Source organism: Silene latifolia, chromosome 3 (genome assembly GCF_048544455.1).
Source record: "Silene latifolia isolate original U9 population chromosome 3, ASM4854445v1, whole genome shotgun sequence".
Classification (NCBI taxonomy): domain Eukaryota; kingdom Viridiplantae; phylum Streptophyta; class Magnoliopsida; order Caryophyllales; family Caryophyllaceae; genus Silene; species Silene latifolia.
The window spans coordinates 148,288,506-148,316,167 of NC_133528.1; the positions used below are offsets into that span (position 1 = coordinate 148,288,506).

The 27,662-nt window shown below is 37.8% G+C and overlaps 1 protein-coding gene across 1 annotated transcript; it reads right to left on the minus strand.

Moving 5' to 3' along the window:
* On the minus strand, positions 1–26,120 carry LOC141649933 (uncharacterized). Its single transcript, XM_074458599.1, has 8 exons — positions 26,010–26,120; positions 21,606–25,180; positions 20,989–21,113; positions 19,568–19,814; positions 13,201–16,760; positions 1,994–2,276; positions 724–978; positions 1–377 (listed from the first exon to the last, which is right to left on the minus strand). Exons 2-6 carry the CDS (start codon positions 25,052–25,054, stop codon positions 2,239–2,241), a joined length of 7,419 nt encoding a protein of 2,472 aa, XP_074314700.1. The 5' UTR covers positions 25,055–25,180; positions 26,010–26,120; the 3' UTR covers positions 1–377; positions 724–978; positions 1,994–2,238.
* Between the last annotated feature and the right edge of the window lie 1,542 nt (positions 26,121–27,662).

The window sequence follows — 27,662 nt, forward strand, 5'->3', positions numbered from 1 at the left end:
TAACTAACGCAGACCAAGAATTACAAAATAAATATATGAGACTGTCTTATACAATACCCGTTGTCCAAACAAATATATGAACGTCTTCCAATTACAAAACTTCAATGTCATTTCTTGATACCTTAGCTACATGTACTACAAAATGTCGAAATTTGGACATGGACTAACTGTCGGAGTTTCTGCGACAGCTTTCAAATACACCAAACTAACTAAGACCACATCCCCTCCAATTTTCAAGCCATTCTCATTTTTCGGAATACAACAGACTCAGTCAATTTGTTTCCCCATCCCTTCGTCCAATCTCTTCATGCAGCAAACCCAGAATCCTTTAGATTTTGGATAGCTTCCAAGTACCGCAAACTCACACATTTCATAATCTGTGAACACAAAACACAATATTATTAGTAGTGTCTTCAGAATTCAGATGGAGAAACACAGACCATTGATCCTCAAATCAATTCTCAGTTTACCGCTAACTTGGGAGTAGACTATCAGAATCAACTAAAGGTCATCTGTGTCACCCATCAGGCCGTATCCACATATAAGAAGTATGAACTAGTAACTTAGAGTCGTTTAGAAGTCAAGAATCAAGATGAAAAAAAAAATATTCGCTAAAAAACAAAAAAAAAAGTTGCACAAATTAAGCAAACCCGGCCCATTGACCAGCAAAAAAGTATCCTCAACCATCTAAGCAGTCGTAAATCATTTCTAAGAAGTTTATACCTCTCACGATGCTAAGGAAGCCACTGCAATTTGGAGAGATGGATTAAGACCACGAGGGACGCTTGCATGAATGCATCAGAGTTTATATCATCAACAGCGCCCTCATAGCTATTTCGGAAACCTTGCCATTGGCTGTACCCAGAGCAAATATCGATCATCAATCAATCTGACATGCTTCACTTGAGACCAGCATCACACATTTTCTAAATTATCCTTTTATGGAAACAAATTCCTTCCTCCGTCCATCATCAGTAACTGGACACCAATGGAAACAATACTAAATTATTCTGAGTATACAAGTTGATACAGACAGAAAAGCTACGGGAATCTAATTGAAGGTCAAACTCTAGGCAACCAACAAGCAAACCAGATACTGGAAACACAGATGCAACACTTCAACAAGTTCCTTAAAAAGCATAAAGGAAATTCTGGCTAAATGTGCTAAAATGTAACTGGCTTTAGAAAGATAAGTAGGTTGTTACAAGCTTCTAAGGAAGCGGGTTGCGAAAGAGAGAAAGGCAGCAAGTTTATCACCAAAGTAGCAAAAACAAGAATTTCGGAATGTTGAGACATTGTGTCATATCATCATAAATCATACTATACAATTTATACTTCATATAAGAATCTCGTCCTCTAGTTCACTCTCCTTTAACCCCCGCTAGGAGAAGTATTCTGCTTCATTTTAGGAATTGCAGCAAGTAAAACAAAGTGACAGTTAGAATGCAATAGCTCTACTGCATATGTATGAGCTTACAGGCTCCGATTGTGAGAGAAGCGACAATGCAAGAAATATGGACATGCATCGGCATGTGTTGGATACTTCTAACCCAGTCTGAGTTACATAGGCTCTTAGTTTTGAAAAAAGAGCCATGGAAAATTGGAAACAAGAAACATGGTCTGATTCCATGACCACACAAATATTCCAGGAGATACTTAAGTGGCATGCAGATGCTACCACTATTTTTCCTCGGGTTTGCGCACAGCAGTGCAGGCATCAGGTACATATCCTGCTGTTAAGCATGGCATGAGTCATATTTTAGAATGCACACATTGTTTTATATTATCATGAATCTGACTATTATAAGAGTCTCTTTCTCTAACCCTGCTAGGGAAAGTGTTGCATACAAATTCTAAAAGTGACGGACCGAAGGTAGATAGTTCATGTATATTGACTTCTATGATGGTCTGTATCAACCTATTTAGCTCAGCTTCATTTAGAAGTCAAGATGCACAAAATAAGCACAAAATAAATCATTTCTAGGAAGTTTACCTCCCATGATGCTAAGGAAGCCACTGTGATTGGCATAATAAATTTGGAGACACAGGTACGGTTGCATCAGAATTTATATCAACAGGGACCTCATAGCTATCTCGGCAGCCTGTAGCCAATAAAATTTTCCAGGTTAATTCTGATATAAAGGGCACCAATCCATCATGGCACAATTCGACCAAGATTCATAGTGAACAGGATATGAAACTGGCATCAACGTCCGAAATCAACCAATCTGACATGCTTCACATCAAAGAAGCATCATTCCTTCCTCCATCAGTAACTGGAAACCGATGGAAAGTTGGAAACGGCAAAAGTTATACTAAGCAAGTTGATACTCCGTATATATTTAGTTGCATGCAATATAATCTCATGCAGTTGATTAGAAACATATGAGTACATTTAAATTAAGTCTCATTAAATTGATGCAAAACCTTACATACGGAATCCAGGAAAAAAGACACTTAAATCTGGCTTCTATTTGTCAGTAGCCTAGACACCTGGTTCATCAAAGTAGCAAAAACAAGTAACTGCCATGCTTCTTATTGTACCATGCTTCTTATTGTAAACTATGAAGTGGATAGATTATTGAATGAAACGAGCTTCTAAGGACGCAGATTATTTGCATGCTTCTTATTTACCATTTTAATGGTTAAGCAAACTTGTATTCTTGTTCATGACGCACCTTTCTTTATACCAAGAAGCAGCGGGAGAAGGAGATGTGAGGGATATGTCGAATATTGGGACACTCCTTGCCGCTTGGTTCTTGACATGCTTCTCTTAGTTCTGGGCAGTCTAGGATCTCAAGTTTCTGAAGGGAAGTGATGTTTTGGATTGCGCCTAGTGATTTGAGGCCAGGGCAGGAATCAATCTCGAGGAATTGAAGTGATGATAAGCAGCTTATCCATTCTGGTAGACCTTTCAGCGAGTTACAAGATTTAATGGAGAGGCTATCGAGGGCAGTCAAATACTTCATCCCTCTGGGCAGCATTTGCAGAGTTTCAAGAGACTCCAACTTGAGGGAACGGAGATTGTGACGTAGGGATCTCCAAGGCATGTCATCGTTGAATTCCTCGTCCACTACCAGTATATCATCTAGTGATAGAGACTCCAACGTAGTGAGATGTTCCAACACTCCTGAAACACTCGTCAGCCTTCTGCACCTTCTAATCCCAAGTTCTCGTAGGGAAGAAGAGCTCTTAAACACATCCTCAATTTCTGTTAACTTCTTCAATTCATCATCGTTTTCTATCTGTATATGGGTAAGACGTCTAGCAGGCAGAGTAGTGAGATAACCCACACTATCTACTTTCACCTTCAATTTGAAATCTGAGTTTGCAGGATTTTCACCTGGTAATATCCGCAACGACTTGTTGCTGCGTATCACCTCAAGTGCTTCTAGGCTCGGACAAGGAGGAAGAGATGTCAACTCGGGGCATGATCTGATGAATAATGTCGAGAGACGAAGAAATGGTGGTTGAAAATGCAGCATGCCGCTACTGCTATCACTATCACCAACCCCTCCCCACCATCCTTTCAGTCTTTGCAATTCGTCAAGTGTAAGACATTCGAGGGATGGGAAAAAGGGTAAATCCTTTGGCCTAGAACTACCACGACTAATTGCATTGGGTTCAATGTACTCCAAATTATTCAAGGCAAAAAGATATAAATATTTCAGATGCATCAAATTACTCAATAATGGGATACCATGCAACCTCTCACAATCCTCAAGCTCAATGGTGACAAGATTTGGAAAAATAACTGCCCAGTCATCATGTGCTCTTCCCCACCTTGGAATTTCAATACCATTATATCCTTCTAAGTTCAATTCCATGAAATTTCGATTTGGCTGCAGCTTCTCCATCACAGCCTCTTGATTGGATTCACTAGCTTCTTTATAAAACGTTATCGATATCCCCTTCAGATTCTTAATGTGCTCCAAATAACCGCCTTCCCATTGATTTTCCTCCTCACTTAGTACAAGATTTTTGAAGATCCAGATAGAAAGCCCACCCCTTAGATTGGCAAGGAATTTTAAGTCATTCAAATGTCCTCCAATTTGCTTCCCAATTGAACTCACTCCACCCACTTTAAAGTCGGTTAGATCATGCAGATTAATCAACTGATATATGCCAAAAGGCATGCAAGTCAACTCTACACACCAACGTATATCCAAGAGCCTAAGATTTACCAATTTGCAGAAATCTTTTGGCCACTCTATAAACCTACTACAGTTGAACAAAATCAAACTCTGTAAATTATATAAATTCCCAATTGAATTTGGGAGTGTCTTGAGCTTCTCGCTATCAGAGAGATCGAGATATCTTAAGTGCAGTAATTGACCAATTGACCCGGGCAAATATTCGGCATCTACCAGATATAAGCGTAACGATCTAAGGGAACGCCAATTTGCTACAAGAGGTTTCACCACGTCCGAATGGACCCATCTATTCATATAACATGTACGAAGATTGCTTTTACGGAATGAGCTTTTTGTCCACTCTTCCTTGTCAATAAATAAATGGCGATTTTTTTTGCTTACGTTGTTTGAAGGACTATTTGCAACAATAATCTCGTCCCCTGCGACTTCTTGAGCAAGATCGTGCATTAAATCGTGCATTTTTATTGATACGATATCACCTACGTTATCTCTTTTCACATTTTGAAAAAAACATCGTTTTACCAAGATTAAAAAGTAGTCCTCACTATCAGCAATATATCCTTGTGCCATCCAAAGACTAATCAACTGTCGTTTTTTCATTTTAAAATTCTTAGGGAATAAAGCACAATAACGAAAGCAATTTTTCAGAGAAGGTTCAAGATTGTTGTAACTAAGCTTTAGGATAGACATGATTGGATTCTTGGCTGTTTCAATTTGAGGTAAACGAATCCTTTCAAATGATTCCCATCTCTCAGTTTGACCATATAAGAGAGTTCCTAGAACTTTTATAGCAAGCGGGACATTGGAGCATTTTTTAACAATTTGTTTGCCAATCTTAATCAATTCAGGGTCGTTTGCCTGATCGGGTTCCCGTTCAAATGCCGTCAACACAAATAAACGCCACGAATTTTCTTGAGACAGCCCTTTTAACATGTATTTTTTAGAGTGAGTAGTTTTTCCTAATACCACTTCAGCTGTCTTTTCCGAACGAGTTGTAATGACAACTCTGCTCCCCCTCCCACCAATTGTTAAGTATCTTTTCAACTTATTCCACTCGTTAGGATCTTCTGTCCATACATCATCTAATATAAGCAAGAATATCTTATTTTTCAGTTGTTCTTCAAGTGTTGTTTGTATGGACTGCATAGTGCGCGCATCACTAGGCTTTGAATTAGTGGAAGATTCTATTATGTCACCTAAGATTGCTTTTACGTTTAATCCTTTACCATCTTGGTCGGAGACACATGCCCACAATTTCTTATCGAAATTGAAATTGACCCGATCGTGAATGTATACAAGTCGAGCAAGGGTGGTTTTCCCTAACCCTCCGATTCCCACAACAACAACAAAACCAACATTTTCCTCGACTTGAGGATCAAGCAGCATGTCCAAAACATCCTTAACATCCTCTTCTCTTCCAATTATATTCTCATGTTTTTCATCTAAAAAGGAACAAGTTTCCTCTTTCCTTTTCATAGTAGCCTGAGGATCGACCTTAAACTCATATCTAGCACGATCCTGTGCTATAGCAGCCAACTTTTGTTGGATACTCTTAACCTCTTGAGAAGTATTATAACTAAGAAGAATACGATTCTTAGAAGAAAAGAAACGACTCACCTTATTTAAGATCTTCTTGGACAACTTGGCACCAGCAGAATTGAGTTCCTTCTGCTTAGCGATAGTGACGACCTCGTCAAAGAGATCATCAGCTTCGTAAAGTACTTCATTCAGCTCATCAATCCAACCTTGCTCTACATTCGAAAGCTCAGGTTTCTTATCGGCGTCTAAGAGCAAATTCTTGATGAAGGAAACAGACTTGTTAAGTTTTTCAAGATCGGATTCCCAGTCTTTCATTTCTCTGAGGACAGGAGACTGTAAAAGATTAAAGACATTGTCAGCAATGGCAATCAGTGTGCCCAAATCAGCCATAGCTTTCGAGAAATTGTGTTGTAGAATGAGAGTAATTGAAATGTAAATATTCAAGTAGAATGAGGGTTGTGCGCAGCAGTGAGAATAAGAAGGGAAGAAATGAAGAATGATTAGAGTAGGAACAAAAGAAGCCTGATACGTGATAGTGATTAGTGAGTGTGATACCATAAAGAGTGATTAGTCAGTGTGATACCATAAAGTACGAAAGCACACGTAATTACGTAAAGTGATAAAAAAGGGCGATGATAACGTCGCTAATGTTTTCTTTAACGCAACTACTCCCTCCACACACCATTTCAATAAAATACTCTTCAAATATATTAGAGAAATGGGGCGAAAACTTTTGTTCGGAGGGAGTATATGGGTATCTTACTATTCAATCTCTCACAATTTGAGTGGCAATAGTAAAAACGATGCTGGATTTATCACTACCCTAAAAAAACACAGTAAAATTGAGAGCGTGTTTTGGAAATCGTCTCTAAAAGGGATCCAAAATGCAATTTTTGGGCCACAATCGGTCGAAAAAAATTTGTTCGTTTTATAGAGGATTGAATTTTTTTTTATGTCGGGCGATACCCCAAGATATGATTACCTACGACGGTACGAGTTGTTCTCTTCTTTGTGTATATTTTTGACCAGTTTGAAATGTTAACCAAGACTGTATTGTTTGTACATCAATTAATGGTGTCATGTTAAGTACTCCGTACAATTTATGTACCCTTTGTGGGAAAGTTTTAACAAGTGCTAAATAGAGTCTTGGTTAAAACTTTACCACAAAGGGTAACATTGTATGATGAAGATTCCTTATTAAAATTGTATTTTAGAGAATATTTTGATACATTAAGTTAATAGTGACCACTTATTATTCAGTTATTACCAGGCTTAAAATAGGGTGTATATTTATTATGATGTTTACATTATAACAAAAATGGTAACAATTAAATCGTCATTTATTAACGTATAAGAGCTAAATGGGATAGAGAATCTACTTTTATATTGCGACACATCATCATTCACTAAATAAAATTAATAGCAACTTCTCTTGAGTTAATAATGTGTCACAAGGAGAGTATAGTGGGACACGAGATGGAACACAATGGGACCGAGAATATGCTCTCACATAATGACCACTTTATGATAATAGTGACCATTTTGGAAAAAAAATGGTCATTTTTTATTCGTAAAAAGTGGTCATTATTTACCAAAATCGGTCACTGTTTACCTAAAAGCGACAACATTTTTCTCACCGCACATACGACAGTCACACCAATAGAATTTGCATAGTAACTTATAATAGTGAGTAGGCAACTTTCAATTAATAAGTGAAGTATTCACTAACAAGCAAATACGGGGTTACTTTAACACTCAAATGCTCACATATAATGATATCTTAACAATATAAGTGAAAATTAAAGTATGTTAGCTATTCAACATGTTAATCGTCACTAATAGCAATATATGAGTTAGGTAATTGCATGAAATAGAAATTAAAATGTTTTTCGGGGAGGCGGCACCAAAACATAGATACATAGATTAAACGAGCAAATAAGAACACGCACACATTTTGCATATTAACCAGTTATATATTATTCCTACATTATTTCTGGTACAGTTATTTAGAAATTACTCCCTCTATCCCCTTCATTTGTTTGATTTTTTTATTCTTTGTGAGAGGTATTTTAATCAAAGACAAACAAATGGGGGCGGAAGAAGTATATGATAAGTTCATGAACTAGTACTCCCACCATTGTGTTCCCAGTCCATCTCTTTAAAATACTCCCTCTTATTCACTGTTTTCTTCCCTATTTCCTTAAACGGATTATTCAGGTTTTCTTCCCCTTTCTTATTTTGGAAACTTTTTACTCTTATTTTATCCATTCATTTCTCCTATCACCAAACCCCACCTAACTTTTACTCTTATTTTATTAATCCCTCTCTCCTATCACCATACCCCACATAACTCACAATTCCTTATTTAATTCTCAATTATTCATTCCTCCCTCCAATCCACAAACCTCACCATCTTTCTTTATTCATTCTTTAACTCCCTCCTTAATTCTTGTGCCCCAAAACAAAGGGAAGAAAACACTGAATTGGAGGGAGTAAGATTCACCATTACAACTCTCATAAATACCATCAAGTTTAGCCTTGAAGTAATTATGCTGTGGACTTTTTAGAAGACGATAACCACGACGTGGTTTATCTATTTCCATGTCATTATTCAAAAATATTTTTGTAACTGTAGCTGTTTAATTTCCCCATTCTAACTTTTGTCTAATGATCCTCCATGATATTCGAGTTTTGCAACCCATGTGTACGTTTTGCCTTTAGTGAGATTTTTTCCACTAATACCGCGACGTAGTCCAGGACGATAATGTATAGTAAGTGGCTTTGATTCATCGTCGATGTTGTTGGTCACATGAACAGTTAGTTCGTCGTCTAAAGAATCTAGTTCACTATCAGCAATGGTGGGTGCAATGTATGAATTCATTATAACAAGTAGCCAAAACACAATGATAACTTTCATACTAGGATTATTTGCCATGATACTCTTTTGTGTTCTCTGTGTTGGAAGTAATAAAAAGAGTTGCAAGGTCAACCAAAACTATATAATATTTACATTGAAGTACCTTGGTCGGATCCATCACAGAGTCCTATCGATTAAAAACTCTATAGTATAATTAAGTTGTATAGATTTTTTTTTTTTTGAGATTAAGTTGTATAGATTTTTTTAATTACATTGAAGTGCTTTGGTTTATGGAATATATATATAGTATTGATATTGATTGATAGTCATGCGACTTTACAATTTGGCATCAATTTCGTTTAGTTTTTTTTAACATAGTTTCGCTTGCTTTAATTGAAATTCGTTTAGCTTTTCCAAGAAAATGAAAACGGGTTAATATAAACATGAAATTGATGGACAAGTTTCCCTTTTCTTTTTTGCACAGGTTTTAAGAGTAGAATAGAATAGTACATAACAATGACATTTTGTATAAAAATAGACAAATACGAGAGATGTTATAAATTCGCAGAAAAAGAAAAAGTAGTTACCTCGTAGCAGTCATGGAATAAAGGGTGGAGTATAAACAACGGGACAAAACCCGATTGCAAGAAGTCCATGTTCAGATGGCTTCTTCTTAGAGGGTCAACCAGAGGTTCGAACTATCAGCCATTCAGCCACTGTCAATGTCAATGCTGGTTTCCCAAATTTGTCAAGAACTAAACCTTTTGCTTATACTGTCCATGCAACAACGATTTGGAAGAAAAGTTAATTGCATTAACTAAGGCAGACTCGGAAATTTTTGTTTATGGTGTCCCATGGAAAATTTACAAGCAATGATTCTTGTAAAGTTATAATCCCATTTTTTTACGAAAAATTCACGCGTTTGCCTTAAAATGAGGTATCCATGTATTATACACCCATACCCATAGGTCATAATTTAAGCATCAAGTGTTGCACAAAATGATATGAAAACTTGAAGTAACATAGGCTATGAATCATGGAAGATTCTCCAAATCTCAACTTGAATAAACCAAGTTCCAATCTAAGAAGGGCAAATTCTCTGTTGATGATGATGTCACTCTCTCAACAAAAAAGTTGTTTCAAACAAGTCAACGATTTTTACCTGGAACGTCATATTGCGTGATGCAGGCCACTCATCCGCAATACATTTTTCAATCGTTGCTTGATAAGCAATCGGTGGGACTCGGATATCAACTCCTGCTTCAGCTTCAAACGGTTGCATATTCATCACAAACCTTGATCACCAAAAAGTTTCGATACATAGAATAGTTACCTAAACATCAGATGACAAATTAAGATTCAAATTTCAGTTAATGGAGCGTTCTTAACTTACACAGATCTCAATTGACCGTGGAATCCATTAGAAAAAAGAAAAAAGAGTCTTTATAAGGCTAGTTAACAACAAGAACACAGATGAACAGCAAAATAGCAAATGTTTTACCATTTGACCCTTAGGCCTTAACTTATTTAACTTCCAAAATAAGGTCAAAAAAACAAGTATGATAAAACGAAACTTCTTGTTTTGTCAAGTGATACCACTTAAACTAGATAACTCGTGATCCAAAGAACACGAAAACATAATTGAGCCTGTCTTATAAGTGAGACCAACCTATTACCCATATGATCAAGGAAGGAATACATAATATGTTCCACGTGGGTTAAGCTCACATCACATGTGAGACTGTCTTATACAATATTCGTTGTCCAAACAAATATATGTCTGTCTCCCAGTTACAAAACCCCGCTGTCTTTTGCCAACCTTTCCAAGTGCTCCATACGGAACTATATGTAAAATATAATGTCGAAATTAAGAGAAGTATTGCATATATCGACTTCTATGATGGTCTGTAACAACCTATGTAGCTCAGTTTCATTTAGAAGTCAAGATGCACAAAATAAGCAAACCCATTGAGCAGACAGAAGTATCGACAAATACATGAGGACTCAAATCATTTCTAGTAAGTTTACCTCCGATGATGCTAAGGAAGCCACTGTGATTAGTATCATAAAATTGGAGAGACAGGTTATGACCACCAGGTGCGCTTGCATCAGACTTTATATCATCAACAACGACCTCATAGCTATCTTGGCAATCTTGAAATTGGCTGTACCCGGGGTGAATATCGATCCAATGTTCACTTTCTGTAACCAATAAATTTTTCCAGATTCATTCATAAATGGTCCAGATTGTTAACTCCATATAAGAATTATGATCACACAAAGTAAGCGCAAAATAACGTTTCATTTAACCTGCAAGTGTCAAAGCAAGGGCATCAAAATTTACCCCCAAAATTCCAGGCTTTTACAGTGTGTCCAGTATTTGCGGTATATATGACGTTTTCCATTTTCGATAAGGCAATTAAGCAACTACATCTACATTTTGTTCGATCAGTTAATTAATTCACTCATATTTGTCCAGATTGTGTATTACATATGAGAATAATGATCAACAAAGTCGGAGGAGTACAATGATCGAAGCATTTAAACGTCCACTCCTTGCATATATTCTGCTTCATTTAGGAACTGCACCAAGTAAAACACAGTGACAATTTAAAACATGACAGCGCAAGAAACGACAACATGATACTTCTAAGTTCTAACCCAGTCTTGAGTTACATAGGCTCTTAATTTCAGAAAAGCCGTGGAAACAAGAAACAATTTGGATTCCATGACCAGTTAAATGTGCCATAAGACTAATTAAGAGGCATGCACTTGTTGCGACATATGTTACTTGGACTCTTGTACCGGTATCAGACACGAGTACATATCCAGCTCCCGAGCTTGTAACGAGTCAATTTTTGGAATGATGAGACACAATGTTTAGTAGCATCATATACTGTATTATACTAGATGCTTGATATAAGAGTCTCATCCTCTACTTTGCCTCCTTAATCCCCACTAAGGAGGTATTGAGCAACGATTCAAAAACTGAAAGGTCGAAGAAATACTCTGTAGATTGTTACTGACATTCATTGAGCAGTGCATCACAACTTGATGTTTACAAATTACCAAACAGAAACACGAGACACAATAAAAAATACGCAGAGAAAGTAGTTACCTTGAGTATTAGCAATGAAAGAAAACTGAAAGCACAAAGCACTTGTTGCCTAACAAAAGCAAGCATCAGTGGAGCCAAAAAAATATTTCCGGGTTCCCATGTTTTCCACCAGCATTCAGGATGGCTTCTTCTAAGACAGTCCACCAGGGGTTCAAACTTTCCGCCACAGTCACGGTTGGCTTCCAAAACCAAAACCTTATGCTTATACTGGACAGGCACCAGTAAACCAGTAAAGCAACAATCAGCTGGCAGAGGGATAATTAAATTTAACTATAGCAGACCATGAAAATTTTACTTGGGGTGTATCTTTGAAAATGCAGGAACTGATTTATATGAAAATGCAAAAACAGTTTTATGATTTTTGGAATCCCACGTAATTAATATGGATTAACCAATGATTTCATATACTCCGTAACAGATAGTCTCCTTTCCTTTCCAGGTAGGTCATAGATGTACATGATCCGTAATTTAGTCATCTGTGGCACCCATTAGGCCATATCCATATGTATGAACCATGTAACTCAGACTCGTTTAGAAGTCAAGATGAAGAAAATATTCGCCAAAAAAAAAGGAATAAAAAAAGCACAAAATAAGCAAACCCGTTGAGCAGAGAAAAAGTATCATCAACCACAAAAGCAGTCATAAATCATTTCTAGGAAATGTACCTCCCATGATGCTAACAGCTAAGGAAGTCACTGCAATCGGAATCATAAATTTGGAGAGACAGGTTATAACTGCAAGTAATGCTTGCATCAGAGGTTATATTGTCAACAACAGCGGCCCTCGTACCTATATCTTGGCAACCTAGTCATTGGCTGTACCCAGCGAATATAGCACTGATGTTCACTTTCCTCGGCCCAGAAATTTCTTCCACGTTTATTGTGAAATATAAAGAACAACAATCCATGGCACAATTCGAGCATGTTTCACAATGAAGAAGATATGAAACTGGACTCGATGTCCGACATCAACCAATCTGACATGCTTCATCACTTGAAAAAAGCATCAGACATATTCTAAATTACCCTTTCATGGCAACAGATACCTTCGTCCATCAGTAACTGGAACTAATCGAAACAGCATTAAATCATATATATGGCCCAAAGTACCAGAGTCGAGTGAAATGTCAAAATCAAGGCAACAAAAATGCAAATCCGGATACAAGAAACACAGATAGAGACAAGTTCCTCGAGCATAAAAGATATTTTTGTTTCATGCAAGATATATTTAGCTGTATATAATATAGTCTCACGAAATTTACACAAACTAGAATTTATTAAAATTAGAGAAAACTGAATTGGAAGCTTCTATTAATCAACTTAAGCACTTGGTTCACCAGAGTAGAAAAACAAGTAACTGCCCACATAAAAAAGTGAGAAGATTATTGAATGAAACAATCTACGGAAGAAATCAAACAATTCAACAATTAATTAATAAAATGAACCTTCTAAAGACAGCATGTTAGATTTCATTGATTTTATTGTACCATTAATGACTAAGCAGGCTTGGATCCTCTCTTGTTCATAACGCACCTTCATTTTTTCCCCACCAGCAGGACAAGAAGATGTCAATGTTAGGGATGTGTTGAATATTGGGCCACTCCTTGCCGCTTGGTTCTTCACATGCTTCTCTTAGTTCTGGGCAGTCCATGATCTGAAGTTTCTGAAGGGAAGTGATATTTTGGAGTGCGCCTAGTGATTTGAGGTTGGGGCAACCAATGATCGTGAGGGAATGAAGTGATGATAAGCAGCCTATCCACTCCGGTAGTCCTTTCAACGATTTACAATAACTAATGTGGAGGTCTTGAAGCGCGGTCAGGTGCTTCATCCCTCTAGGAAGAGTTTGCAGTGTCTTAAGAGACTCCAACTTGAGGGAACGGAGACTGTGACGTAGGGATCTCCAAGGCGTGTCATCGACGAAATCTTCGTCCACTGCAGGTATACCACTTAGTGATAGCGACTCCAACGCAGTGAGATGTTCCAACACTCCTGAAACACTCGTCAGCTTTCCGCACCCCTTAATCACAAGTTTTCGTAGGGAAGAAGTGCTCTTGAACACTTCCTCAAAGTCCGATAACCTCTTCAAGTCATCATCGAAACAAATTAAGATATCGGTAAGACGTACAGCAGGCAGAGTAGTGAGATAACCTGCACTCTCTACTTCCACATTTAATTTGAGATCTAAGATTGCAGGTCCTTCACCTTCACCTGGTAATATCCGCAACGACTTGTTGCATCTGATCAGCATAAGAAATTCTAGGGTCGGGCAAGGAGGAAGAGATGTCAACTCGGGGCATGTACTGATTAATAATTTTGAGAGGCGAGGAAATGGTGGTTGCCAATGCCGCATGCAGCTCTTATCTCCTTCACCAACCCCTTTCCACCATCCTTTCAGCCTATCCAAACCCCCAAGTTCAAGAAACTCAAGGGATGGGAATAAGGGTAAATCCTTTGATATAATTGCATTGGTCTCCATGTACTCCAAATTATACAACTTGTAAAGAGACAAAGATTTCAGATGCTTCAAATTACTCAACAATGGAATACCATCCAACCTCTTACACCACCGAAGCTCAATCTTAACAAGATTAGGAAGAATAATAGCCCAGTCATCACGTGCCCTTCCCCATCTTGGAATTTCAGTACCATTATAGTCCTCCAACCTCAACTTCATGAGATTACGATTTGGCTGCAGCTTTGCAATCAGCGCCTCATTAGTGGTTTCACCATATTCTATATAAAAAATTATCTCTATGACCTTCAGATTCTTAATGTGCTCCAAATAACCGCCTTCCCATGAAGTTTCCTTCTCACTTTTAAGGTTTTCACCAATATTTATAGTAAGCTGACCCCTTAAATTGAGAAGTAATTTCAAGTCATTCAGATGTCCTCCAATTTGCTTCCCAATTGAACTCACTCCACCCACTTTAAAGTGGGTTAGGTCATGCAGATTAGTCAACTGGTCAATGCCCAAAGGCATGCAAGTTAAGTCCCTGCACCCATTTATATCCAAGAGCCTAAGATTTACCAATTTCCAAAAATCTTTTGGCCACTCTTTCAAACTCTCGCAAACTCGCAAAATCAAACTCTGTAAATTATACAAGTTCGTAATCGAATTTGGGAGTGTCGTGAGATTGCTACTATCAGAGAGATCAAGACATCTTAAATGCAACAAGTCACCAATTGACTCTGGCAATTTTTTGGCATATGGCAAATGTAAGCGCAAAGATCTAAGGAAACGCCAATTAGCTACTACAGTTTTCACCACACCCCAATGGGCATCTGTCTTCATATAGCATGTACGTATATTTCTTTCATGGACAGAGTTTTTAGTCCATTGTTCCCCATCAATAAATAAATGGCGAACTTTTTTGCTCAAGTTGTTTGGCGCACTATTTGCCACAATAATCTCGTCCCCCGCAACTTCTTGAGCAAGATCATGCATTAAATCGTGCATTTTAAAGGATACGATGTAACCTAAGTCATCTCTTTTCACATCTTGAAAAAAACATCGTTTTAGTAAGATTAAAAAGTAGTCCTCACTATCACCAATGTAACCTTGCGCCATCCAAAGGCTAATCAGCTCTCCTCTGTTCATTTCATAATCCTTAGGGAATAATGCACAATACCTAAAACAATTTTTCATAGAAGGTTCGAGGTTGTTGTAACTAAGTTTCAAGATAGGCATAATTGGATTCTTGGTACCTCCAATAATATGAGGTAGACGGTTCTTTTCAAATGATTCCCATCTATGTGTTTGACCATATAGAAGAGTTCCAAGAACTTTTATGGCAAGGGGAACATTGGAGCATTTTTTAACAATCTTTTTGCCAATTGTAATCAGTTCAGAGTCGTTTGTTTCATCCGATTCTCTTTCGAATGCCGTCAACGCAAACAAACGCCACGAATTCTCATCAGACAAACCTTGTAACATGTACTTTTTAGAGTGAGCGACATTTCCTAATATCACATCAGCTGTGTTTTCTGAACGAGTTGTAATGACAACTCTGCTTCCTCTACCACCAATTGTCAAATATTTGCACAACTCTTTCCACTCATTGGGATCTTCAGTCCACACATCGTCTAATATAAGCAAGAATACCTTATTTTTCAATTCTTCTTGAAGTTTTGTATGCATGGACTGCATAGTGGAGACATTACTAGGCTTTTCATTTGTTGATGATTCTATTATGTTAGCTAAAATTGCTTTCTCATCTAATCCTTTTCCATCTTGATCGGAGACACATGCCCATAACTTCTTCTCAAACATAGTTCCAACCCTATCGTGATTATACACAAGTCGAGCAAGAGCGGTTTTCCCCAACCCTCCTATTCCCACAACAACAACAAACTCAACATTTTCCTCAACATTAGGATCAAGCAGCATGTCTACAACAGCCTTCACATCAGCCTCTCTTCCTATAATATTCTCATGGGTTTCATTTAAAAAGGAACAAGTCTCCACTTTCCTTTTTAAAGTAGCCTGAGGGTCAACCTTAAAGTCATATCTAGCATGATCCTGAGCTATAGCATCCAACTTTTGTTGGATGCTCTTAACCTCTTGAGAAGTATTGTAACTAATAAGAATACGATTCTTAGATGAAAAGAAACGACTCACCTTATCTAAGACCTTCTTGGAGAACTTAGCACCTGTAGCATCAAGTTCTTTTTGCTTAGCAATAGTGATGACCTCGTCAAAGAGATCATCAGCTTCGTAAAGAACTTCATTAAGCTCATCAACCCAACGTTGTTCTCCATGGGAGAGCTCGGGTTTAGTATCCGCATCGAGGAGCATGTCTTTGATGAAGGAGACGGATGTGTTCAGTTTTTGAAGATCGGATTCCCAGTCCCTCATGTCTTTGAGGACAGGAGACTGTAAAAGTTGAAACACTTTATCAGCAATGGTGATTAGTGTTCCCAAATCAGCCATAGCTTTGTGAAATAAGCAGGGGAATATGATGTGTGGTATAATGAAAGTGATACAATAGATTTGTGAAATATGCAGGAGAATAATGGTAGAAATGTGTACTAAACTAGTGCGGGAAACGCCGAGTAATGAAGTGGCATGTTGGTTGTGAACGCAAAGACTTAATCAATAGGGACATCACTTCTTATTTAAGACCGTCTTAACTTATCAGCTTGGAAAAAAAAATTAGTTTACGTGGAGTCGTGGACTCATTTAGTGCAAATATATTCAAGTGAACCCATGTGAATGGTACTCCATCCGTACCAGACCAATGGTAACACTTACCTAATACGGCCGTACCACACCAATGGTAACATTCCTTATTTGGCCCACAACATTACTAAATTATCCTTATAACCAACCATTTGATATTTACATAAAATGCCACTACATACCCCACCTACCAACTCACAATTAAACCCACAATTACATACCCCACCTATTTTCTTCCCTCTTTACCCTTTCTTTTACCCTCTTTTCTTAAAAACCCCATTTTTTACCACGTTATCATTTGTATGGTACGGAGGGAGTATTTGACAAGTCATCTGTAACTCTCTAAACACCCTTATTTTTGTTTATCTACTCAAGTGAATGGTATTTGACCCGTCATAAGGAAGACTTACTTTAGAAAAACAGTAGAAATTGCCAATGCGGAACGTTTAATTACTCTATTATCATTGTTGATTGTTCAGCCCACCACTCTTAATTATTACACAAAATCTCATTATAGACGGTACATATTCGTCTATAACTAAAGATGGGTCAAATACAATACCACATTCCTAATAGGACAAGTAACAAGTGGGTGGTGGGGGCCAAAAATGTCACCACTTACAGGCTATTTGACCCGTTTTTAGCTATAGACCGATATATCCGTCTATAGCAAGACTAGCTGTTACAATTAGTCTTGTTATAGACGAGTATATCCGTCTATTGCTTTAGACGGGTCAAATACAATGAGAGTGGTGACATTTTTTTGCTCCACCACTCCACTTGTTTGTCCTATTAGGAAAGTGGTATTGTATTTGACCCGTCTTTCATTATAGACGGATAATGTCCGTCTATAATGAGAATTTGTGAATTAATATTGGGTATGATCTTATAATAATGAAAATAATATCGGAAGTAATCATTTTGTGTCAATTGGTTGAATAGGCCTCACAAAAAATAGAAAAGTAAACAATTGATCAGAACGGACAGAACACAGAATAATATACACCGGTCTTACCTGAATAAAGTTGAATCCAAGTACTTCTATTAAATTGCGCAGAATATCATAAAGATGATTGTAATTTGTAAATGTAATACCAAAATTACAAGCTTTTACCATGGGCCGAGTCGCAATTGTTTATATATGACGTTTTAAATTTTCGAGAAGACGAATATATAACAACATGTATGATCTACCATTGTTGGATTAGTAAATGAACAAATTAATTAATACAGAAAGTAGGAGCAATAAGAACTCTTTAATTAACTAAACATGAGTAAATTATGAGGCGAGGAATACATACCTACCTGTTCGGCTGTTCGTGATTAAGAGTAATAACATCTTCTCCCCCAATTTCTTCCTTCTCAAATTTGTTAAACAAATATTTGACATTTTTTTGCTGGAAATTTGGGGATTTTAGGAATCATCATCATCACTCTCCAGTTTTAACCGGTTTTGATTATTCGTACTCGAGCCTAGGGTGAGCAAGTTTAGGTTCGGATCGAAAAAATAGACCGGATTAGACCATTTGGTCTGGACCAAACCCGGACCGAATTTTTTAGGTCCGGTCCTCGGTCCTCATTTTTTGAGTTTAAAGTAGTTAACCGAAACGTTTATAACCCTTAAAAATGGTTCAGTTTAGATACAAAGTTTGGGCGAATCTAATTAAATTAGGAGTTCGGTGAACTGAACTGTTTCAGAACAATCTATTCGAGCCCAAAACCAAAATTAATGAAAAAAACGGATTGTTTAAACAGCCAGAAATCAGATTCGGTTTTAGTTTTTAGATTAAGTTCCATTTTTCCTACTCACGCCTATGTTTAACCCACGAAGAGGATTAAACCTCGTAGTTACTCAAATTGTTCAATAAGACTAGCTCATTAATCAAAAGTTCCACAAATTTACACTTTAAAATAAAATAAAATAAAAAGTCTTATAGGAGAGTTGTTGTCTTAATTAAAATGTGTCTTTGCAGATCATCTTAAATTGTACAACCAATGGTGGTTTTTTTTCAAAGGTAGCCGCATTTGGCAGTAAAGTGGACTCAAAACTCCGTCTTATTATTTCAGTCGAAACTGGCTCATCTTAAAGGAGACTTACTCATCCAACTCTACTAGGAGATAATTATTATATCACAAATTGTTATATAAGGCGATCTCATACTCTCTTAACAATCACTCGCTCTTGAGCGGGATTATTTTACACTTACCAAAATTATTTGCTAAAAAGAAAAAACTTCAGAGTCATACAGAATCCGTACATTGCATGGGGATAAAGTAGTACAACATGAAACAAAAATGACAAATAACAAAGAAAAACAGAACTATAATTCATCTTTGAAGGCCTTGGTTTCTTCAGAGTGCTCAGAATGCAATAGCTCTACTGCATATATTCTGCTTCATTTAGGAACTGCAGCAAATAAAACATAGTGGCAGTTAGAATTCAATAACTCTACTGCGTATGAATGAGCTTACAGGTTCCAAAAATTGCGTAAGCGATCTGCAAGAAACATAGTGACAGTTATAAAAAGTCCCTTCCTCTACTTTGCCTCTCTTTAATCACCACTAGAAAAGTAGTGAGTAAAGATTGCAAAAGTGAAAGGTCCAAGAAAATACTGTGTAGGTTGTTAGTGACATTCATAGAGCATTGCATCAAAACTGGACGGTTACCAATTCCCAAACAGGTACACGAGATATAATAACTACACAGAGAAAGTAGTTTACCTCATTCTGGTCGTGGAATAAGGGTGGGGTATTAGCAATGGGAGAAAATCCAACTGCAGGAAGCCCTTGTTGCGTAAAATAGCGATCATCAGTGGAGACAAGAATATTTCCGGCTTTTCAAATTGCCCACCGGCAATTAGGATGACTTTTTCCAAGAGGGTCCACCAGGGGTTCAAACTGCCTGCCGCTGTCAATGCTGAGTTTCCAAATTTGCCATGCTCTGAAACCTTCTGTAGTTCTGCTGACACTGCCCAATTCAAGCAACAGTTAAACCAGTCATGCAACAATGATTCGGAAGAGCAACTAATTGCATTAAGTATGGCAGACAGATGGTGTTCCATAGAAAATTTCTCTGTAATTATTCTATTATGATTGAACTTATGAAAAGTACATACATGTTTGCCTTAAAATGGAGTATTGATTTATCAAATACTCATTTCCATGTCCAAGCATCAAGTGTTACACAAAATGAATCATGAAAGATTTTCCATATCTCAACTTGAACCAGCAAAATGGGGAGTAAAATAGTATATGAATCATGAAAAAGGGTGTGTGTAGTTTCGGAGCAAGTTCCTACTCAAGAAGGATAAGTTCTATTTGTTAATGATGTATTGTTGCACTCTAAAAAAGTTGTTTCAAACAAGACAAGTCAAAAATTTTACCTCGAAAGTCATATTGGGTGCTGCAGTACTCATCAGCAAAACGACTGTCTTATACAATACTCGTTGTCCAAACAAATATATGACCGTCACTCAATTACAAAACTCCAATCATGTTCCCAGTTACTCATATAAGCTACATGTACTATATAATTTCAAAATTAAGACACGGGCTCACCGTAGGAGTTTGTGTTCCAGCTTTCAAGCGTCTTCCCCTTCAATTTTCAAGCCACTCTTGCTGGATGGCATCCCCAAGTCTGATACAAAAGCAACATTCATTTTCTGATGAATACATCAGACTCAGTCAACTTTGTGCCCCATCCCGCCCTCCAATCTCTTCATGCTGCAAACCCAGAATCTATTAGATTTCGGATAGCTTCCAAGTGCTGCAAACTCACACATTTCATAATCTGTGAACACGAAACACATTATTATGAGTGTCTTCAGATGGAGAAACATAGACCATTGATCCACATATCAATTACCACTGATTTGGGAATTGACTCTCAGAATCAAATAAAGGTCAGATGTAAGATGCAAACTTCTAAATCATATCTCATTCTGACCATTGCCATTTCATTCTAAGAGACTTGAAATAGACCAATTGACATTTACCGGGAACACTTAAAAAAGCTTTTCAATGTAAATCCATGACAAATATTCACACCAATCTGTCCACATACACAAATGATCATAAATGATCTAAGTCTGTCCTTTTATACATCACACCTCATTTAATAAAGGTCCACTAGGACTTCGAACTTTCAGCCACAGTCAATGCTGGCTTCCCAAACCAGAACCTTATGCTTATACTGCACAGGCACCAGTTAAACCCGTCCAGCAACAATGAGCTTGCAGAAGGGATAATTATATTAACTATAGCAGACCTAGAAAAATTTTGTTTGTGGTGTACCGTAGAAAATGCAGTAATGATTATCAAAAAATAATATTCCGTAGATCCTCTAAGAAAAATACTAAATTTTAAACTTTTTAGCAAAAAAAAGAAACAGTTTTATTTTGATGATAGATGTACATGATTCCTAATTTAGTCATCTGTGGCACCTATTAGGCCATATCCATATATATGAACTACGTAACTCGGTCTCATTTTATGAGCCAAGGTGAAGAAAATATTCGCCAAAAAAAAAAAAGAAAAAATGCACAAAATATGCAAACACATTGAGCAGAGAAAAAGTAGCATCAACCATATAAGTAGACATAAATCATTTCTAAGCAGTCATAAAACAAGTAAACTGCCTAAAGAGAAAAAAGCAGTAATTTTATGGATAGCAAGTTGGATTTCACTAATTAATTTTATCGTACCATCAACGGCTAAGCAAGCTTGGATTCTGGTTAATGACGTGCCTTTATTTATTCACCAGCGGGAGATGGAGATGTGATGGATGTGTCGAATATTAGGCCACTCCTTGCCGCTTGGCTCTCGGCATGCTTCATTTAGGTCTGGGCATTCTAGGATCTCAAGTTTCTGAAGGGAAGTTATGTTTTGGATTGTGCCTAGTGAAACAAGGTTGGGGCAATCGATTATAGTGAGGGAATGAAGTGATGATAAGCAGCTTATCCAATCTGGTAGACCTTTCAGCGAATTACAAGATTTAATGGAAAGACTTTCGAGTGCGGTCAAGTGCTTCATCCCTCTAGGCAGCATTTGCAGAGTGCCAAGAGACTTCAACTTGAGGGAACGGAGATTGTGACGTAGGGATCTCCAAGGCATGTCATTGTCGAATTCCTTGTCCACAACCGGTATATCATCTAGTGATAGCGACTCCAAGGCAGTGAGATGTTCCGCTCCTGAAATACTCATCAGCCTACTGCACCTTTGAATCCCAAGTTTTCGAAGGAAAGAAAAGCTCTTGAACACCTCCTCAAATTCCGATAACCTCTCCAAGTCATCATCGCCTTGTATCTTGATATTGGTAAGACGTCTAGCAGGCATAGTAGTGAGATAACCCACACTGTCTACTCGCACCTTTAAATTGAGACCTAAATTTGCAGGTCCTTCATCTGCTAATATCCGCAACGACTTGTTACTGCACTCCACCTCTAGTGATACTAGGCTAGGACAAGGAGGAAGAGATGTCAACCTGAGGCACTCAATTATAAATAACCTCGAGAGACGAGGAAATGGTGTTTGCCAATGCGGCATATCGCTGCTTCTATCAGCTTCACCAACTCCTTCCCACCATCCTCTCAGCCTTTTCAAACCATGAATAGAGAGATACTCAAGAGACGGGAAAAATGATACATCCTTTGACCTAGAACCACCACAGCTAATTGCACTGGGTTCAATGTACTCCAAATTACTCAACTCGTAAAGAGACAATACTTTAAGATGCTTCAAATTACTCAACAATGGGATATCATGCAACCTCTCACATTCCTGGAGCTCAATCTTGACAAGATTAGGAAGAATAAATGCCCAGTCATCCTGTGCTCTTCCCCACCTTGGAATTTCAGTACCATTATATCCCCACAACCTCAACTCCGTGAGATTTTGATTTGGTTGCAGCTTCTCAATCACAACCTCATTATTGGATTCACCAGCTTCTTTACGAAAAATTATCCATATCACCTTCAGATCCTTAATGTGCTCCAAATAACCGCCTTCCCATTTATTTTCCTCCTTAATTACAAGACTTCCAAAGATCCTAATTTCAAGCTTACTCCTTAAATTGACGAGTAATTTTAAGTCTTTCAATTCTCCTCTAAATTGCTTTCCAACTGCACTCACATTACCAACTTTAAAGTCGGTTAGGACTCGTAGATTAGTCAACTGGTTTATGCCCAAAGGCATGCAAGTCAACTTTAAACACCAATTAAAATCCAATAGTCTAAGATTTACCAATTTGCTAAAATCTTTTGGCCATTCTTTCAACTTATGACAATTATTCAAATTCAAGCTTTGTAAATTAAATAATTTTGTAATTGAATTTGGCAGTGTCTCGAGAGTTGTATGTCGAGAGAGATCAAGATATCTTAAATGCAACAATTCTCCAATTGACTCTGGCAAATTTTGGGCATTCAACACTTGTAAGCGTAACGATCTAAGGCAACGCCAATTAGCTACTAGAGTTTTCACCTCATCCAAGTGGATCTTTGTATTCATGTAACATGTACGAACATTTGTTTCAGGGAAAGAGTTGTTTGTCCATTTTTCCTCATCAAGGAACAAATGGCAACTTTTTTTGCTTAAGTTGTTTGATGGGCTATTTGCCACAATAATCTCGTCCCCCGCGATTTCTTGAGCAAGATCGTGCAATAAATCGTGCATTTTAAATGATACAATATCACCTAAGTCATCTCTTTTCACATCTTGAAAAAAACATCGTTTTAATAGCACTAAAAAACAGTCCTCAGTATCACCAATAAATCCTTGCGCCATCCAAAGACTAATCAACTCACGTTTATTCATTAAAAAATCCTTAGGGAATAAAGCACAATACCTAAAACAATTTTTCACAAAAGGTTCAAGGTTGTTGTAACTGAGTTTTAAGATCGACATAATTGGATTCTTGGTTGTTTCAATGCAAGGTATTCGATTCTTTTCGAATGATTCCCATCTGTGTCTTTGACCATATAAAAGTGTTCCTAGAACTTTTATAGCAAGGGGAACATTCGAGCATTTCTTAACAATTTTTTTGCCAATCGTAGTTAATTCAGCGTCATTTGCTTCATCTGATTCTCGTTCGAATGCCGTCAGCACAAACAAACGCCACGAATTCTCATCGGACAAACCTTTGAGCATATACATTCTAGAGTGAACAACACTTCCTAATACCACTTCAGCCGTCTTCTCTGAACGGGTAGTAATAACAACTCTGCTTCCCCTACCACCAATTGTCAAATATCTACTTAGCTTACTCCACTCATAGGGATCTTCAGTCCAAACATCATCTAATATAAGCAAGTATACCTTATTTTTCAATTCTTCCTGAAGTTTTGTTTGCATGGATTGCAAAGATGAGATGTCACTCGGCTTTTTATTTGTTGATGATTCTATTATGCTTGCTAAAGTGGCTTGCACATCTAATCCTTTTCCATCTTGGTCGGAAACACATGTCCATAACTTCTTCTTAAACCTAGTTCCGACGATATCGTGATTATACACAAGTTGAGCAAGAGTGGTTTTTCCTAACCCTCCGATTCCCACAACAACAATGAACCCAACATTTTCCTCAATATTAGGATCAAACAACATGTCTACAACAGCCTCCACATCATCCTCCCTTCCAATAATTTTCTCATGGGTTTCATCTAAAAAAGAACAAGTTTCCTCTCTTCTATTCTTAGTAGCCTGAGGGTCAACCTTAAACTCATATCTAGCATGATCCTTAGCTATAGCATCCAACTTTTGCTGGATGCTCTTAACCTCTTGCGAAGTTTTGTAACTAACAAGAATACGATTCTTAGACGAAAAGAAACGACTGACCTTATCTAAGACCTTCTCAGAGAACTTAGCACCTGGCGCATTGAGTTCCTTCTGCTTAGCGATAGTGATGACCTCATCAAAGAGATCATCAGCTTCGTAAAGAACTTCATTCAGCTCATCAACCCAACGTTGTTCTCCTCGAGAGAGCTCGGGTTTTGTTTCCACATCGAGAAGCATGTCCTTGATGAAAGAGACAGATTTGTTAAGTTTTCCGAGATCGGATTCCCAGTCCCTCATGTTTTTGAGGACAGGAGATTGTAAGAGTTTAAAGACATTTTCAGCAATGGAGATCAATGCTCCCAAATCAGCCATAGCTTTGTGAAATGAGCAGGTGATAAAAGGGATGAAAATGTGTGTTTTGAGTGATGAGTACAACTTCATAAATGGTGATGTTTATATAATAAGAGGTGCAGCAGCAGCAGCTTCCTAGTAGGTGTCATTGAGGTGCAGCAGCAGCTTCCTAGTAGGTATCACCTTGTGAACAAGTGGACTTCTGAGGCTCCAATTCTATAGTGGAAAATGATCAGGGCCCAGGCTTACATGCTTTTTAAATGTTAAATGTTTGACTGGTTAAAGGATGAAATGGTAGAGTTTATTCCCGGGTTCAACTACGTTTCCCATTATTTTAATTGAGACGGTCTCTCAAGATACTTAATTTAGGAATCACGGTCAATAAACAGCGTTTTACTGTTTTAATTCTGATTGTATTTTAGGCAGCAGCAGTGATGACTGTCCTCTCAATTGCACAAATTAACTCACTTTTTCTATATTTTATTATCAAAATTCACATTTTTATTTTTATTGGACAATTTCGTCGAGAATAATCCAAATTTATCCAATTCACCAAATCTAATCCCAAATTTGAGTATTCCCAAAATCATTTTCACTGTTCCATTTCTGCATTACTCCTATTGAAAAAGTCTCCATGATATTTTTGAACAAGTACAATGTGAGAGTAGGTCTATTACACTCAAACAATCGAAATTATAAGCTCGAAATGCGATCAAGAATGATCGTTACCTCAAATTATTAAAATGTTAGTTTTGCTACTGATATAATTGCAAACAGAATTAAGAAAATAAATAAACAAGGTTTTGTAACATTTAGCTAAAATTTTCCGAAATCCTTTTTAAGTTTCCCTTATTTCATTACTCGTCGGCTGTCGGCACCCCCTAAATATTTCCGCCCCCCTAAATAAAATGGCTGTTTCGGTTACTGATTAGAATGAAATCAAAGGAAACAAAATAAAAGAATTGATAATAATGCAGATTAAACATTTGTAACTAGAAATTGGCAATTAGATGATAAGAAAGGAATTGAATGAATGAAAACTCACTTGAATTGAGCAGAGAATCGGGACGCCATTGATGAGATGTTGAAGAAAGTATGGCCATCATTTTGAAAACCTTAATTTCACTTTTATTCTGGACAATCTTTTTTTTGTTGTGTTTAGGCCGTTGTGCTTACCTATGTTAGGCTCCGTTGGGCAAAGTATTTTAGGTATCTGATTTGGTCAAAGTAGTTTATTTGATCAAAATTTTAGATACCTTATTTTTTTTGTAAACTTTTCGCAATTAGTTTATTTACTAGTGTAGATCTCGCGCAAATGCGCAGTAAATATAGGCCTTTTAATTTTTACTGAATTAGTTATAGACTAGTTTTCTTGCCCGTGCGTTGCACGGATATTAAAATAATGTGTGATAAATTTCACAATAAATGGAATATAGACATATAGTACATCGTTCATGTCTAAGATTTTATGTATGCCGCATGACCAATAAATAATTCCCGTTAACATAATATTGACGTAAGAATAAAAGAGTGTTTGATTAATGTTCCGGGTGTAATTTCAGAGCAGATATTTGTTACCACTCGTAGCTTGTAGAATGTCGTCTTTGGTTGAATCCTTCTTTCCTTAATTGTTCCTCTCGGCCTCTCCTGCAACAATGAACGAACTGAGGGCTTGGCTTTGTGCCAAGCGTACTCACTCCGACGCCCAAGTCAGCAAACTTAAATGTATAAGTTGTATCTTACTTGGCTAAGAATATATTGTAGAGAGATAAGGAAGATTATACCAGATGAATAGTATATTTTAGGTTAAGTTTAGGATCCTTTCCTCAATGAAGGTTGAGGAGTATTTATAGGCTTTCACCTTTTGTCACGTAGTGGCCAAGTGGCTAGCAGGTGGAAAGACCGTTCTACCCTCGGCCGATGGACCTATGGCAGGCCGGCGAGGGTTCTTGGATATGAGTACGCGGATATGTGCCCCGGCTGGCAGGTTGCCATGCCGAGACTCAGGCTGACAGGCCGACATGCAGCGTCGGTTAGGCTGTCTAAGTCGTTGACTTGCTGTGGATATCTTTGACCTTGCTTATTATGTTGACTTGAGTCTTGTCGGCGTGCGAATATGCCCCATCAATTTGCCCCAGCGTAGTCTATGCCGTGGTATGGGCTCCGATGTACGCCTACGAGCGTATATTCTGCGTAAGTAAGTAACTGTGAAAAAAATTTTCAGATCGGCTTCTTCTATCAGACGGCTTCTTCTACCTCGGCCTGGCTTTTCTTAGGCCGTGCCATATCCCCCCTCCACATGGATGTGCATAGGGCATCCGATGTGGAAAAGAAAGTGACGCTGGCCGAGACCGGGGTTGAGAGTGCCGGTGGTTTTTGATTGCCCCCGGCCGGCGCTATCTAGCTTGGTTGATCATGTGGCAGGCGGAGAACAGATGCTTGAGAATTTGTTGAGGAAGGTGAATAGGCGGAGAGATGTGAATGGGCGTGTTGAAGACGCTTGGTCACTGTTGCATTGATTGACGCTCAACTGTTGCAACGATTGACATCCCGTGGTTGCATGTCCGACACGTGTCTGTTCGCTGATTGGCTGACGCTTCATGGGCTGTGCCCTGATTGGTCCTTCTTTATGGGCTTTTTCCTATAAATAGGGCAGTTATTCCGTGAAATTGGCCACCAATTTCATTCTCTCCAAAAT

What these genes read in the sequence shown, in the direction of transcription:
- LOC141649933 (XM_074458599.1), bottom strand. Translation starts at nt 25,054, where the DNA reads ATGAAGTTGTACTCATCACTCAAAACACACATTTTCATCCCTTTTATC. An exon ending in CACATCTCCATCTCCCGCTG is followed by an intron (nt 21,114 to 21,605) that starts GTGAATAAATAA and finishes AAATTTTTCTAG; the next exon opens with GTCTGCTATAGTTAATATAA. An exon ending in AGCATTGACTGTGGCTGAAA is followed by an intron (nt 19,815 to 20,988) that starts GTTCGAAGTCCT and finishes TGAATTGGGCAG; the next exon opens with TGTCAGCAGAACTACAGAAG.